Source organism: Uloborus diversus, chromosome 6 (assembly GCF_026930045.1).
Source record: "Uloborus diversus isolate 005 chromosome 6, Udiv.v.3.1, whole genome shotgun sequence".
Classification (NCBI taxonomy): Eukaryota; Metazoa; Arthropoda; class Arachnida; order Araneae; family Uloboridae; genus Uloborus; species Uloborus diversus.
This window is the reverse complement of record NC_072736.1, coordinates 87975962-87991793: the sequence shown is the minus strand read 5'-3', so window position 1 is coordinate 87991793 and position 15832 is coordinate 87975962. Positions and strand designations below refer to the sequence as shown.

The window sequence follows — 15832 nt, the reverse complement described above, 5'->3', positions numbered from 1 at the left end:
AAAAAAAAAGGGCTATTGGATGAGAAGACATCCTATAAAAACAATGAGGCAGAACAGCAAACAATTAAAAAAGGGAAAATAATGGATTAACAGAACTCCAATGAAACATTTATACACCAATCAAGAACAAATTATGCAAAATAAAAATACAATAAAATAAAAAATAGATTGGGAGGAGGTTAAACTGATAATGTTCAAACAAAAAACACAATTTCAACAACTGTGAACTGCCGAGAAAAGAAAAAAAAGGAGAATGAAAGAAAAACTTTGAGAACTGAACAAAACACAAAATTTCGAAAAAGTAAAGACAAAAAGAAAAAAGTAAACCATGCCAACTGAAATGCAAAAAATTTTTTAAATAGGAGTCAACAGCAAAAAAAGAAAAAAAATACAGAATAATTTCAAGATTGTTAACCAAGTTCCTAAACTGAGAAAGCTCAAACAAAAAACACAGAACTATTTCTCAAAATGTACGAACATTTCCAAAACCAAAATCTGATGAGTTGGGGCATTTGTAGATAATTTGGAAAAACTAAAAATCAGAAGAGTGATGCAAATCCTAACAATGTTGGGAAATACAGTTTGCTTCTCTTTTTAACAACTTTCTAGGGACCCCAAAAAATTGTCCTTAAGTAGAAAGCGTCCTTGAATAGAATGAGTCTAAAATAACAGTGGAGCATCCGGGACTGTGAAAAGTCATTGTTGAAGAGAAAAAGTCGTTAAACAGGGAACCAACTGTACTAGACTTATTTAATTGTTATTTTTGCACATAATTTTATTGCTATTTCAAGCAAATTTTCAAAACATGTTAATTAGTCCTGTATAGGAAAGATTACAATTGCAATTAATTTTATAAATTCCACAACAATTAAGCAGAAGGAAAGAATGGCAAAAAATTCAACTTCTCAGTAATAAAAATTGCATTAAGAATATTAAATTGAGATTTTTTAGAAAGCTTTTTGTAAATGGAATCAATCAAAATAAGCGGATAGTCTCTATCGATTGCCACAGCTCTAAGATGGTTAAGTTCAGCAAAATAAAAACAAGTATAAAATTTCTTGACAAAAGAAGGGGAAAATTGCATATAATGATCCTGGCAGGCAAAAAAGATTCCTTTAAGAAAGGAGCCCAATCCATTAGATGACACAAACTAGTTGCATGTAATGAAGAAGAAGAAATGGCAGTACTCAAGTGATCTCTGTATTATGCGTCTGAACAGAATTACTATTAGCATTTGGAAAATTACTTTTCATGACATCTGTTTCCTGCTTGTTTAGCCAAACAGCTTTTTATGTATGTTGACTGAAAGATCATTTTACCTCTTGGAGAGGAAAAAATGATGCTTTGGACACTTTTTCAAACATCTACGTTTTTCATTATTAAATTATGTCTTGAAATATGATTATAACCTAAAATACAGTGCAAAACAAATCAGCAAATTTTCGAAGTTTGAATTTAATTAATGACATTATACACAAGTGTTTCATTCAAGAAAAACATAAGGCCACCTTCCCTTACATTGAACTCAGAATTACAAGATATAAGGATTTTTACAATGCAATAATTTTAAAATATTACAATTATCTGCAGAAAAAGGGAGTAACCTTAAAAACCAAACATCACACTGAGAAACTACAAATCTAAGTTACAGTTTAATAAAAGGTTCATATGGTAATTAGAAATGCAAAGATATAGATTTAAAATCAGTATTAATTCTATTTATTTAAAAACGAATGGTAAGGTAAAAATATTTGTACTTGAAAAATACATTTTGGAAAAAGCTGTTTTACCTCCATTGTATATTGTGTATATCTATTTTCAAATATCATAGCTTCTTGAATTTCCTAAAAAAGAGAAAAGAAGGAAATTGAAATATCATCAGGTCTACAAGTAAACTGCATTATACAAACTAGCATTTTTCAATTTTAAAAAGCATATTATTATAATATATTTAATAGCTTAAGTTAAAAAAGCAATAATATTAAACTACTGAATGAAAGCAATAATTTTTAAAAACTACTTTACAGGTACTTAGACACATAATGAGCTCAGACTTTGAAGCTCGTGGTCTTTATAATTATGTATTCTTCAAGTATACAAAAACCGTTGACTCCTTGGCCTGCAGAATCAAATTGTATTTTTTGAAAAATTTGCTTATCACTTTTTGGTATTTTCTACAATTATTTTGACACAGAAAGCATGTGCATTCCACATGAATGTTATTCAACAAATTTTAATTTTACTTATAGATGTTGACATTTCCATATTTTGAATATCTTTAAATTTTGAAATTACATAAAATTTGTTAAACATTTAAATTAAAATAAATTTTTTTTAGGCAATGTGATACTTAAGTATAGCTAGCAGAGCACTGAAATCATTTTTAATAATAATTCTGGTAACAAATAGAGAGAAAAAAAATTCAAATTTGAAAAATAATTAGTTAACTAGCAGACACAATAAAAAAAATAATTTTTCTCACTTGATGGCACTTTTCAAGTTCATCCATATGGGGTCTGTATTGAACAACACCAGTTTCAAACTGCTTCAATTTGTTAAGTTGGTCTTCTAGACTACCCTGCATACCCATTCCGATAGCAGCAACCGAGTCCATTTGCCTTTCAATCCAAGGTCCAACAGCATTTGCTTTGTCAGCAAATTTACGACGTAACCTTTCATTAGCTGTTAGCATTCAAGTTAAAGAAACATACACTGCAGATACGCACAAAACACACCATACCAACAATAGAAATTCGTAAACAATTATTTTTTTAGAACCATGAAACTGACCTCATAAACATTTTTACAATAGGTGCATTTTCGCTTTGAAAAAAGTAGTTTACTTTTTTTTACTAGTAACAGTACTGTTCTTACTTTGATGTTGTAAGATAATATTCTATTTTTTGTTTGAAAATGAAAAATAGAAATGTTTCTTAATAAATAAGGAAGTAAAAATAAATAAAAAGTAATAAAATTGATGTAAATCAAAAAATCAAATATTACATAACAAGAATAATATAAATACATTTATTACAACTGCTATAAGTAAAAAGTGAAAAAAAAAATCAACATTAAATCCAGATTAGATTTAAATACCAATACAAAACTGAGGACCAGCATAAGGTTGACTAGGACCAGCCCCTAGACTGGTCTTATTCAATTTATCAATCTCCAATCAAGATTGAGAGCCCTCCTAACATTATTCATTGCATTGCAAGTAACAGCTACTTCGAATAAATTGCTCCAAATGCTTACAGCTCTATTGAAGTAGTAATTTTTCCTGACTTCAAGATTAGCCAGAGATTTAAAAGGCTTAAAACAATGACCCCTGGTTTCGCCACTTATACAAAAATTTAGCCATCTACCTTAATCTTCCATTTGGTAAATTCAAACAGCTGAATTATTTCCCCCCCAAAGGAACCAAAGATGTGCTTCCTCCTCAGAAGAAAACCACCCTATTTATGTGTATTAGCAAAAAAAAAAACACCTGTAACACTACAAAAACAGCAAATCATCTTGAAACTCATAGTTGGCAACTGCCATGTTAAAGAGTGTAACTATGGTTGATGATGCTTATTTTGTTATGTAAAAGTTCTAAGATGAAATACAATGTTGAAAGCATTAGAAGAGTCAGTATGCAAGTTAAGTTCCTTAAAAATAAAAGTTACTAAAGAAAAATAATGAATATTGGATTAAAACAAAAACATAATAAAATGAATGCTTTATCTAAGTGTACAACACTGTACTCCCAGGTTCCTGTACCTTTCACTACATGTGGTTTAACTGGTTGGAAGGCCTCTGAAGATAGCTCTATTTTTTAAATCAGAATTAGGAGCCAGGCAACCCTAGATCCAGGATCTACATAGGCATCGATTTCAAATGGGAACTTGGAGGACTTCGTGACCGTGACATATTTAATGTGCAACTGTCACCATTAGAGAGCACTGAGGTTCTGGGACCAGGGACTCTCCAGTTACAAGTCCAATGCCTTACCAATCAGACTACATAGGCCTTAATCAAACTACATAAGAAATTACTCAACTGGATGAAATCGATTCAGTTAATAAGGTAGAACATCTGATTTAAAAACAGTACTTGAAAGCAAAATGGAGTTGCTAAACATTACTCTTTAAATTTGAAGCAATTCACCAATTTTAAATATAAAAAATTTCAACAATAAAACATAATTGAAAAATAAAAGGATACATTGTTGACGCATGAGTTCAGTTTGAAGTACTTGATCTCGTTTAGGTATCATCTGCTTGACATCATTCCATTTTGTTGTGATATCCTAAGGAAATAATTATAACCCTTATTAGAGGCTCTGATGTTACAAAATGTTTAAATCAGGGTTGGCCGGATTGAACCCAATTGCGTTGGACCCAATGGGTTTTTTTGAAAAAACCCATTTAAAAAAATCCATTATTTAGCTCATTTTTGGGTTTTTAAAATTTTTCTGAGAAGTTTAAAAGAAAGTTAATTGATTTAAATACATTCACAATTCAAACTTAATTTTTTTTTTGTTCTTACCACAGACAATGAACATAAAAAATGAGTTTTGAACTTTAACAGTATTTCTTAACTCTTAATGGCATTAAAAAAATACTTCAAAGATTTTAAATAAATATATTTAACTTTTTTCTTTAACTGGTCAATAAATAACTCAAATTATCTTGACTAAGTCCTGTCATGCCTGATTTTCTCAATATTTGTAGATTGTACACAGGAAACTACTCTAGCTAAAAGGCTTTCATGTGAATTATTTTCTGCAAACCAACACGTCACAGATCTCGAATCAACACAAGGTATATTTTTTAGAAATTAACAGGTTTTACAAACGGTCGGACAGAAAATAGAATAGGATGTACAGTATTTTCATTATCTCATGAAAAAGTTTAAAATTTCCTACTCTGTAGACAGAAATAGAAAAACAGGCAACATAAAATTCAAAGAAATGTCTTGATTAAACTGGAATTCAGTAAAAAGGGATTTAAACTACTTGAGGTTCTACAGTAGTTTTGCATAATAAAATGAAATACAATAAAGTAAAACGCAAAAAAAAAAAAAAAAAAAATATCACTCGAGAAGTAACTTTGCCCTAACTGTTGGTAATCATGGAAACTAAAAAATCTGAAATTTCACCATTGTTGGGTTTCATTGTATTTTTTACTTTTCTTCAGAAAACGCTGAATTTTCCAGCTTTTTTTTACCCCAAGACAATTTTTGTGCTTTGTCCATATACTTATGCTACAATATGCTACAAGCACCCCACATTTTCCCTAAAAAAGACACACAAAAAACCCACATTTCTTTTTAAAAAACCCAGCTTTAGTTGGGGTTTTTGGGTTTTATTTTAAAAAAAACCAAAAAACCCTGGGTTCATGGGCTTTTAAAAAAAAAGCCTGGGTTTTTGCCAACCCTAGTTTAAATATTTCAGAAACATAATAAAATAAAAACATCAGTTGTAGAAATTCCAGTTTAACTTCCACACATTCAGTTTTGAATGTTATACATTAGTTTTTGATTGTTGTATTCATTTTTGATTGCTGTTTTCATTTTTGTTTGTCAAATGTTTAGCCATATTTTACCGTAAAAAGAAAGCACTTATAAGCTCCTTGTAAGTACAATTTGCAAAAAAAAAAGTTCCTCTTTACGTACACAAAGGGGGTGCAGCAAACCCTCCAGAACCCTTGGTTTTTGACATACATTGTCAGGCCTAATATGTTATTTTATATATTGAATACTAAAAACCAAACCCTGTGACAATGACAGCCTGTGAGGGCCAAGGTACTCATTTTATCGACCCACTGAAGGGATGAACGGCCGAGTCAACCATGCCAAGCCCGGGAATAGAACCCGGGCCTATGGTGTTAGTCGGGGGGCTACGGGGGAAGAAACTGCAAATTGTGATAAAATTATGAAACTCGGCATGCTTGTAGACATTGTATAAACTAAAATTTTAGGAAGGGGAGGCATCCCAAAATCCCCCCAAAACCCCCCTCTTTTTAAATTTTTGTTATTATAATATTTTAAATCATTGGTTGTGTCATTCCATGGATGTTCATTAAATTTTTTACTATTTAAAATTCTAAAAAATGTCTACTTTCAGAAATAACTTCACAAAAAGTGGTTTTAAAAAAAATCGATATTTTTAAATTGTGAGTTCTCTGAAGTGAATTCCCCCCCCCCCATAACAGAATTACAGGTTTCAGAATTTGAAGATACATTACATTAGTGTTATATCAAAGTACGGTTCCAGTTATCCGAACTCTAATTGCCCGAACTGTCCAATTATCCGGTCATGATGCCCCTCATTTTAAATGACTGAGCACGCATAATTGAAACTTTTTGCGAAGGGTATAATAGAATAAGGACTTGAAAAAAAAGGGAAAAATTAGTTTCAAGACAACATAATTCTAATAGAAAGAAATTTAAAGTTGAATTTTAATTTCTGTTCATTATTATTATTACTATTGTTGCTGTTGTTAATTCTCCGTCACCCAATTGATCATCAGTAAGCTTTTTCTCATTTTATTTAAAAAAAAACATACATATAAACAAATTCAAGTTTTGGAGCACCGTAATAAAGCTGGTGCTTTTAAAATTAAAGTTTATTAGATCAGAGATTTCAACCAACTTTAGTATCTTTACTAAAACTTTGAAGGAGTTGATTTTGTGTGTGTTTTTCATTTTATTGCTATACGCTATACATATACTTTGGTAACTATACTGGATGGTTACCAGTTTATATTCAAGATCTTTTTCTTTAACCAACGAACTTTCCAGACGTACACAAATCCTTTGAAAGAGGAACGTTTGTTGTAAAAAAGACAATGAACGTGTTTTCTGTAATTGGATCGGACCATTCTCAGCAAAACAATGCAATAGTGAAAGGAGATGGTGGGGCTATTGGTCTTTCACAGATCGAACTGCGTTAAGAAGATGGGTGTTGGCTGGTTTTCAAATTATCGATTTCATTACACAATTTGAAAATGTTACCTCTGCTTATTTAAAGAAACGCTGTATATGCGCAATGAAAAAATGTTACGTTTCCAAAGCATGTATTCAAGAAAGGTTTTGAAGAGAAATAGCTAAACATGAGAATCCATTTTTAGAGTCATCGAAAGAATTGTTCTCATTGGAGACGAATGTAGCAGTAGACGAAGAATATGTGGAGCAACTGATGGAGATTGGGAAAGTTGAGGAAAAAACACTGCAACAAATTTGTAGAGAAAAGAGTTGTGACTCAAAAGTCACTTTATGTTCACGGGTAGAAAAACAATAACATTTTAGCATTTCATTTTTCCAGAAAAATCAGTAAGTCTGCTCTTTTACTGAAAAGATTAAAATCCTATACAGATTCGTTTTCAAAGCTTTTCATTATTTGCAATACCGTAAATTTCAGCCTAGTTGAATTTCTCCTCTATGAAAATCAACCTCACCCTACACCGATTTCAATAAATGGAGCTCTTTGAACAGGAAATAAGTCTGGTCAATAACATTCCTGCTCAGTGAGTTAAATTATAGTATTCCTACTGATGAAAACAACTCGAGAGAAGAAGAAAACGAGTTAAGATGGAATGATGAAGATGCAAATGACAAATGCTAATTTTAAAATAAGTGCAATGGAGATACATTGCGACGCCATTGTCTATGATGGTTCTTTCATCGTTCACATAAAACGACCTAGGACCGAAAATTTTTCGGTGGAGTATCTGCATTTTTTTCAGAATACAACAAGTAAGACATATAAGAGGAATAAAAGAAAGATATCATTTAAGAGAAAATGGTTTGCTTTCTAAGAACTGGTTCAGTTTCTACGAAATGCAGAAAAGACAGAATTGCTTTCCATGATTGCATTAGCTATATGATTTTATGTTTGCTCTTAATGATGTGACAGTGATTTTCATCAAATAATACCTCTAGTGCCATAAAATCATGAGGAAGCTAATTTCTGGGTCTTCGTTCATGTTTTGCATGCTGCAATAAGAGGACACATGAACATATTCGTTGGAACTGTTGACAACGATGCTTCCATCAGCTGTACAGAAAGGGGATAAAGAAGATTCTGGAGCTGGAAAACACTTTCGACTTATACTAGTCCAAGACTTAGCGTACAAATTCGATCAGCAAAAATCAGTTGTTCTAAGAGAATTCCACTCATTCTCAGCTGAACTCTCATGGTTACCTCTTTTTTTGCAGGTCGGAAAAAAGTGATGATGTGGAAATGATGAAAAGACGATCCTGATGTTATTGGTGTATTTTCATATATATATCCTAACCTAAGAAAAATGCACACCTAATTAAAAATTTCAAATATCTTAGTGATTCATTAATCTTTGCTACTACTCGTCTGCATGCAACTTGCCGTCCTAAATGAAGCTGGAAACTTTTTCCACCAGCGAACAATGATCAATGAATAACTTAACACCCACAGCTGAAGCTCTAAGGCGAGTTATTTAGTGCTTATCAAGGTGGACATCAGTGTTGCAGTACGTCCAAAAATTTAGCCTTAACTTCAATTTATGATTGGGGTTTTACAGCAACTGATGAAAAGCATGTTCTTATTTGTTTGAGTTTGCCCGAAGTTTCAAGTTCTTGCTGAAAGCGACTTTACGTTATGCAAGTGTTAAAAAAAAAAAAAAACTGCTCTCAAATAACTTGTGGGTGCTTCAAAAATGTACTTATCTGAACACCTATGTGCAAATATGCAATGGAAAATGTTATGTACTTGTGTAAATTACTTATAAATTCAAACGTTTTAAATTGTCTTCTGTATAATCGTTGTATGCATCACTTAATCAGATTTGTATTGCAATTTAGTTGTAGTTTTTGTAACAGTAAATTATGTTTCAATAAATAACAATTTTATTAATAATAAAAATATTGATAGTTTTATTAACATAGCACTAAACTTCTTATTGTAGTAATTAAATATTTCTTCCTCTTACGTTGTTTAAAACATAGAACAACACAAAATTGTGTACTTCATTTCCAAATGTTTCAAGTTTTTTTTTTTTTCACCGATAATGACAATTGATTTCGTTTTAACTAATCAAAGTGCTGTATTTATTCTTAAACAACAATTGAAATGTTTGTTTCAAGTTTTGAAAAATTACTAGCTTTGTTTATGGTTTTTAATTTCTAGTTTTATTTCTTAGTTTTGTAATCAATTTTTAATAGTAAACATTAAAACATGAGTTCGGATTTTCTGATGTTTCGGATTTCTGGGGTTCGGATTATTGGGTTCTACTGTAAATGAATTGATTTTCCTTAACACAGTGCTTTAAAATGCATAAAAAAACATTTCTCAAACGACCCCTCAAGAAATGTTAAAGACTTTGATTAGTTAAAGTTTGTTTAAAAAAATCAAGTTTTTAAAATTAATTTTAAAATAAGGAGGTTTAGAGATATTTTGATGACTTTTTACACTTTAGTAAGCATAATAGAACTCCCAAAAGAAGATACGGTGGGTATTTTTCAAAAAATAAAAAAGAAAAGTGTTTTTTGATTTTTGACCAAAAATGGCTGCCCGGGGGGGGGGCGGTTTGGGGGGGGATTTTGAATTGCCTCCCCTTCTAAAAATGTTTGTTAGTACATTGTCTACATGCATGCCAAGTTTCATGATTTTATCACAAAATGCAGTTTCCGGCTATATTTTCTACCATAGCCCCTCTACTATGTGGGAGTGCCAAGGGCTACTACTGAGCCTTTGTGCTTCTTGATTGAATACTATTTAATATAATATTCTTGTCACCCCGGTAGCAGAAACAGTGCAACATTACAATGTGCATAGCAGATTTTTGAGAAAGTCTGCAGATTTTTGTTCAGTTGGGGGTGAAAAAACCTAAAACTTTTACAGAAGTAAGAAACTTTAAATTTCAGTTAGTGAAAAAGTGTACCGTATTTTCTTGGATATAAGCCAAAGGTAACATTTTGTATTAAAATCTTATTTTCAAGCATTTCTCTGTGCAGATATCACAAGTATTGTGGGTGTGTCTTGCATTTGTGTAGGAAATATGCGGTACTGCATCACAGTTTGCGATTCAAAACGTATGAAAGACAAAACTATTATAAACTGCATCGGAAATTTTGCGATGCAAAAAAATTAAAATAACTGAATATTTTTGAAATGTGAAAGACAAGACTAGATGCCGATGCAGTCTATTTAATCATTTTAGATGACTATTGTTATTAATAAACCGGGTGCAAATAGTTTTTTTCAATGGTATAAATTTAATTTTTTGAAATTTTTACACCCCAAATATTCTTGTATTTGTAGAACCACCCATTTGCTCCAGTTCTTCTATTTTGAAAAAATTAGTGATAAAAGTTTGGAACTGAAGTTGTTGCTCAAAACTTTTAAATGTGCAACTTTAAACATTATGCTTCTTAAAACTGTTTTTTTTTCTTGTTCGAAATGTAATTTAGCAAATGTGGTAAAACTGATCCTCAATTCTACAGAACTGCTCTTCAATATCAGAATTTGAGGAGCAGTACTGCTCCTTAAAATAAAATACTTATTTCCCACACTGCAGACTACTTTTTCATTTTTGTTTAGCATCACAAACTGTTTAAAAAAAGAAAAAAATCTACTGCAGGGCTTATAAAAACAGAACAGTTTAGAAAACAGTTTTAATCAAACAAGTTAAAAATAAATAAGCAATATGAGAGGAAAATTAAAAACCTATTATATAGAAAATGAATATGCTTTTAAAACACATATGTATGTAACAAAAAAACCATAACTAATGAATAGTGTGTTAAAGCAATACATTTGTGACTAAACTATACTCACAATGGCTGTTAATGTAGTGTATGGATTTTCAATTCCTCCAGGAACCTGGCACTGAGTAGCAATTGTTTGTACTTCTTGAGATAATGCAATGATTGACTTGTGTTCTTTATCCGCTTCACCTAAGGTCTGCTTGAATTGCTCATGAGCATCGATCAAACCCTATGTTTAGAGAGAAAAAACAAATAAATTACCTGAAGAAACCTCAACATTTGAGGTTTTAAGACAAAAAAAAAATAATAATAATAATAATTTTTCAAAAATTTGCAATTAAATAATTATATGACACTTTTTTGCATGAGTTATTAAAATAAATAAATACTAAATGAGTGACACAGATTTTAACTTAATGAACAAACATGTAAAAATATTAGAAATCGTTGAATTTGGCTTCAAATTCAAACTATTACACTTTCAGCTGTTTTAAGGGGTTAGGAAGCTTCCTTCATTGTAAATAATTAAAGGTCTTTGGTCTGCTCAAAATAGAGACTGCTTTTCAGGCGGTTAAGTTTTTTTCAAGTTTTTTGTATGCTAAACAATACTTTAGTTTTGCTACAAGAGCTAATGGTCATATTCAAGGGTGGGTTTTTAAGTTCAAACCGATTATGAAATTTTTTGAAACTATTCCAAAAAATGATTTTTATCATACTTCTTTTGCTCAAAAATTATTATCAATTTTCAATTTTGATTTGAAAAACAAAATTATTATTTTTGTTGAAGAATTGTACAAACTCAGTGCTTTATCTGCAGTATTTATTTTTATTGCATTTATTGGCAAACATAATTTCTTACAAAACAGTACAGTGTAAGAACTCATATTTATTTAATGGATATTGAATTAAATGCAAGCATAAGTACTAATTGTGAAACTAGAGTACTGGTAACAAAGCAGATTCTTGAAATTTTCTAGCTTGGTTTTTCTAAAAATCTGAAGTGAAATCTATAGGGCATTATTCAATTAATAGGGCTTATTTCAATTAATAATTTAAAAGTCATAATAGTTTATATAATTAGTTAAAATAATTATTATTACTATATTGCAAGTACAAAGCATAAAATACGAAAATATTTTCTTTTTAATGATTCGCATACCACTTAACACTGCTTCAAAATTTAGTGAACTAATGCATTAAACCTGGCATATAATTTCAAAATTATACTGTAGACATGAATCTCTACATAGTATAAAATGAAGTCTCCGAAAAGCGTCTGTGTGTTTGAACTCGCAAAACTGGAGAACTACCCGGCCGATTTTGCTGAAATTTTCACAGTTCGTTCATTTAAGTCCTGAGAAGGTTTGCAGACCAGTTCGAAAACAATTCGATGAATAGTTCTTTTTTTATTTCAATTTAGGCAAAATTTTAACATAAATTCCTGAATATGGGAGTGAAAAATTAGTCGCAAATAGTAATATTATATATCGTAGGAAAAGGAAAATATTTCGGTGAAATTTTCACAGTATTTTTCTTTTAGCCCCGGAAAGGTTTGCAGAGCGGTTCAAAAAAAAAAAATCGACAAGTAGTTCTTTTTTTTTATTCCAATTTAGAGACAATTTTCACATGAAATCCCGAATATGGGGATGAAAAATTACATGCACATATTTAATATTACATACGTTGAAAAGAGTAGAATTTTCCGCGTTCTACGCAATTTGTTTCAATGCTCTAACGTAATTGTGACGGGAGTTTTTTACGTTTTTAGCTCCAATTTTTTTAGGCTTAGCTGAAATTTAGGTACTACTTTCTTCATTAAATTTATCAATAAAAAGTGAAGGAATCATCCCACAGTTTTCTTTTTGACAGCATTGGAAAAAGCAACATTTTTTACTCCAGATCTAACTCGACCTTAGGTTGAAAGTTTAACCCTCTATCTCCATTAGAAAAAAAGTTACAAGCGAATTAAATGAAATTCAAAAATCTGTTCTCTTTTCAAGTTTTCAACCATTTTATTTTAAGTTTCTACGGTAACGCTTTTTGAATCCATTGTTTATATTTCCATCTTTCTCATTGTCAATTCTTAAACTTATTTTGTGTTTCCATGGTTACGCTTTTTAAATCCATCTTTCTCATTTTATTTTAATTTCTTCGAAGTATTTTAGCATCAGTGGTCATTGTTTGGCGAGAAAATTTTGCATGATGTTCTTTTTCTTTTATTTAATCCTGGTTATTGAATATACGTCACTTGACGCAATGGTTTTTACTTTCTTCTATATCTAATATATAGAAGAAAGTATTGGATTTGTGCAAATTTTCGAATTTCGGATTTTGACCGATTCAAACGTTTTGAGGTGTACTGAGTCCATTTAGACTATTTTTGGAAAATGTTTGTCTGTGTGTATGTATGTGTGTGTATGTATCAGGGTTGGCAGGTTTCTGCCAAGGCGGTAAAAACCACTGGTAGAAACTGGTTAAAACCGGCATAGCAAAAACCCCTTTCTGCCACATTTATGGCAAAAACTGGCAGCAACTCAAAAAGTGACACAAATGCAATTCCTGACATACAATAGAAAATGTATAAGAAAAATAATTAAATGTTAACCCAAATACAATTTATTTACAACACTATCACCATTCAAAATCAAATTTTACATTGTTTTCACACTGCAGCAGCCTGTAACAAAATAAAAGTTTTGACGCTGTTTCTAAACCTAACCAATTTCCCCAATTTGTTGTGCACAACGGAGAAATTTAAGAAGATTCTTTCAATCCCAGCAGAACTAGCTGGCATTATCCTCAAAGAACAAGCAAGATTCACAAAACTTTCATCTATAGCACATTTTTTCAAACTGGACCACCATGCGGTATTTGGAGTATTTGTTACAACGTGATTGGAAAAATAGGTTTTGGGAAAAGGGGTCGATTTGTTTTGTAAAGCAATGGTATAAGGTACATAATCAGGGTTAATATTTGTGAGTAAAGTCCGGGCACTTTCTTCTTGATTACATGATAAATTCACTCCCAAATATTTTGGATGGAGCATATAGGCGAGTAAATGACTATCGGTAACTGCTTGATTAAGCTCTTTGAGAATAGCTTTATTCAGTTATATTAAGGGTAAAATGACAAGTTCTTGTATTTTAGAGTTTAATGAAATAAATTTGTATTTATTTAAATATTTGATATATATATTACACTTTATATTAAACGCAAACAAAATAATTATAAACAACAAACTGAAAAATTTGTTACTTACAACATTACAAGGCTAAAATTTCTAACACATAGCAATTTCAACTATGATAAATTTTACTTTGCTTTGGAAATGTCAGTCTTGTTATTTAACATATTTTTACACTAATTATTAAATAACTATTATATTAAGTTTTTGCAATGACGAACGGCAGTTATATTTTTCATTTTACTTAATTGCCTGTCATTAAGTAATTACTAGAGCTAGTAAAAACGTTTTCTAGTTTTTGCCAGTTTCTACCAGTTTCTGCCAGTTTTTACCGGTTATAACCAGTTTCTGCCGGCAAAAAGCCAACCCTGGTGTGTATGTGTCACGTCTGTGTGTGACCAGTTTTTTGTGGCCGCTCTACAGCAAAAACTACCGCATGAAATAGAACGAAATTTGGTACACATATGTGCCGCTATGTGAACTTGTGCCCATTGATTTTTGGCGCAAATTCCTCCAAGGGGGGTGGAGCAATGGGATGTTTTTTGAGTTGAGCGTGCTTGCTATTTCTCAGGAAGTAACTGGCGGAATCAAACAAAATTTGGTCCATATGTTGCCATTAACAGGAACAGGTGCTGATTCAATTTTGGTGTCAATAACTCAAACGGGGGTTGAGCTATAGAACGTTTTTTGTCGTCAATTGTGACTGCTGTATCTCAAGAAATAATGAACGGAATGAAAAAAGAAATTATCGGCAAGTAGCCCTTAGTGGGTATAAGAGCTGATTTTATTTTGGTGTCAACAGTTAAAAAGTGGGTAGCGCAATCACCCGTTCTTTTTTTCCATCCCCTATCTCAAGAAGTAATGCTACGTTCTGGTTGAAATTTGGAATATATGTGAATCCATATGTGAACAGGCTTCGGTTCAATTTTGACGCCAATCGCTCCAACAGGTGTTGATTTTTTTTTTTTTTGCGAATAAAAATAGCTTTACTAATGCAACAATAAGAAAGATAAATCGCAATAGATTGTCGTCTGCATATTTCTTGTGATTTTAATTGTATGGAAATGATCGGAAATATTACTCAATGATTTAAAATTTTTAACTGTTGCCATCTTATGTTTGTTAACAAATAAAATATTTGTAATTAATTCATGCAAGGCTTTTAAAATAACTTTCAATTTTCGCTCTTTGCTTTGCTTTTGCAATAATTCAGACATTGGGATGGTCGTCAAGATTTTGCATGTGTAATTTTTTCTTTGTTGGGAATATTGCTTTCTCATCAAGCATGGGGAGGGATCAGAAAAAAAAAATATATATATATATATAGAAGAAAGTTTCGTGATGGCCACAACATACTAGTTTTTAAGGTAGACCGAGCAAAGCCAAGCAACGCAGCTAGTATTGAATAAACAACAAATATACCTGAATTTCTTCCATCGTGTGAACGATAAACATGTCAACCAAATCTTCTCTTGCGCCATCCAACCAGTTATTGAAGGGCTGTAAGAATAAAAATCTTTGAGAGCTGATAATGTTATTTAATATTAACATGTGACCACAAAATAAAGTAAATCACTGTCAGTTTTAGTTTGTTTTTGTATTTTTATACTCACGCCTCCCTTGAAACTTTTCTATGCCCCCCTAGTACAGCATGCCCCCCAGGTTGAGAACCTGTTGTCCAAAAGCAATTTCTTTACTTCTTAAAAACTCTAGTCAACATCAACATTTGTTATTGGAGCACATTAAAAAAAACTGTAACCTTTATGGAAATTAACTCCATTTATTCCAAATTTTGCTCTTTCTCCAGTTAAAATGTCTGAAGTTTGCTTGAAAGAATAAAAGCCAACATTTTTTTACAAGCAAAATACATTTATTAAAAAAAAAAAAGTGTCCTCCGAAACTCCCGAGTAATGTAATGTA

General features: G+C 31.2%; 1 protein-coding gene across 2 annotated transcripts in view; it reads right to left on the bottom strand.

The window, feature by feature from the left end:
- Positions 1–15832, bottom strand: part of LOC129224437 (alpha-actinin) — a 106133-nt gene that overhangs the window by 5473 nt on the left and 84828 nt on the right. For both annotated transcript variants that reach the window (XM_054858890.1, XM_054858892.1), the window contains exons 16-20: positions 15335–15412; positions 10799–10957; positions 4207–4291; positions 2483–2682; positions 1791–1844 (exon numbers count right to left, since the gene is read on the bottom strand). In XM_054858890.1, the coding sequence (XP_054714865.1) occupies positions 1791–1844; positions 2483–2682; positions 4207–4291; positions 10799–10957; positions 15335–15412 (576 nt within the window). The remainder of the gene's footprint in view (positions 1–1790; positions 1845–2482; positions 2683–4206; positions 4292–10798; positions 10958–15334; positions 15413–15832) is intronic.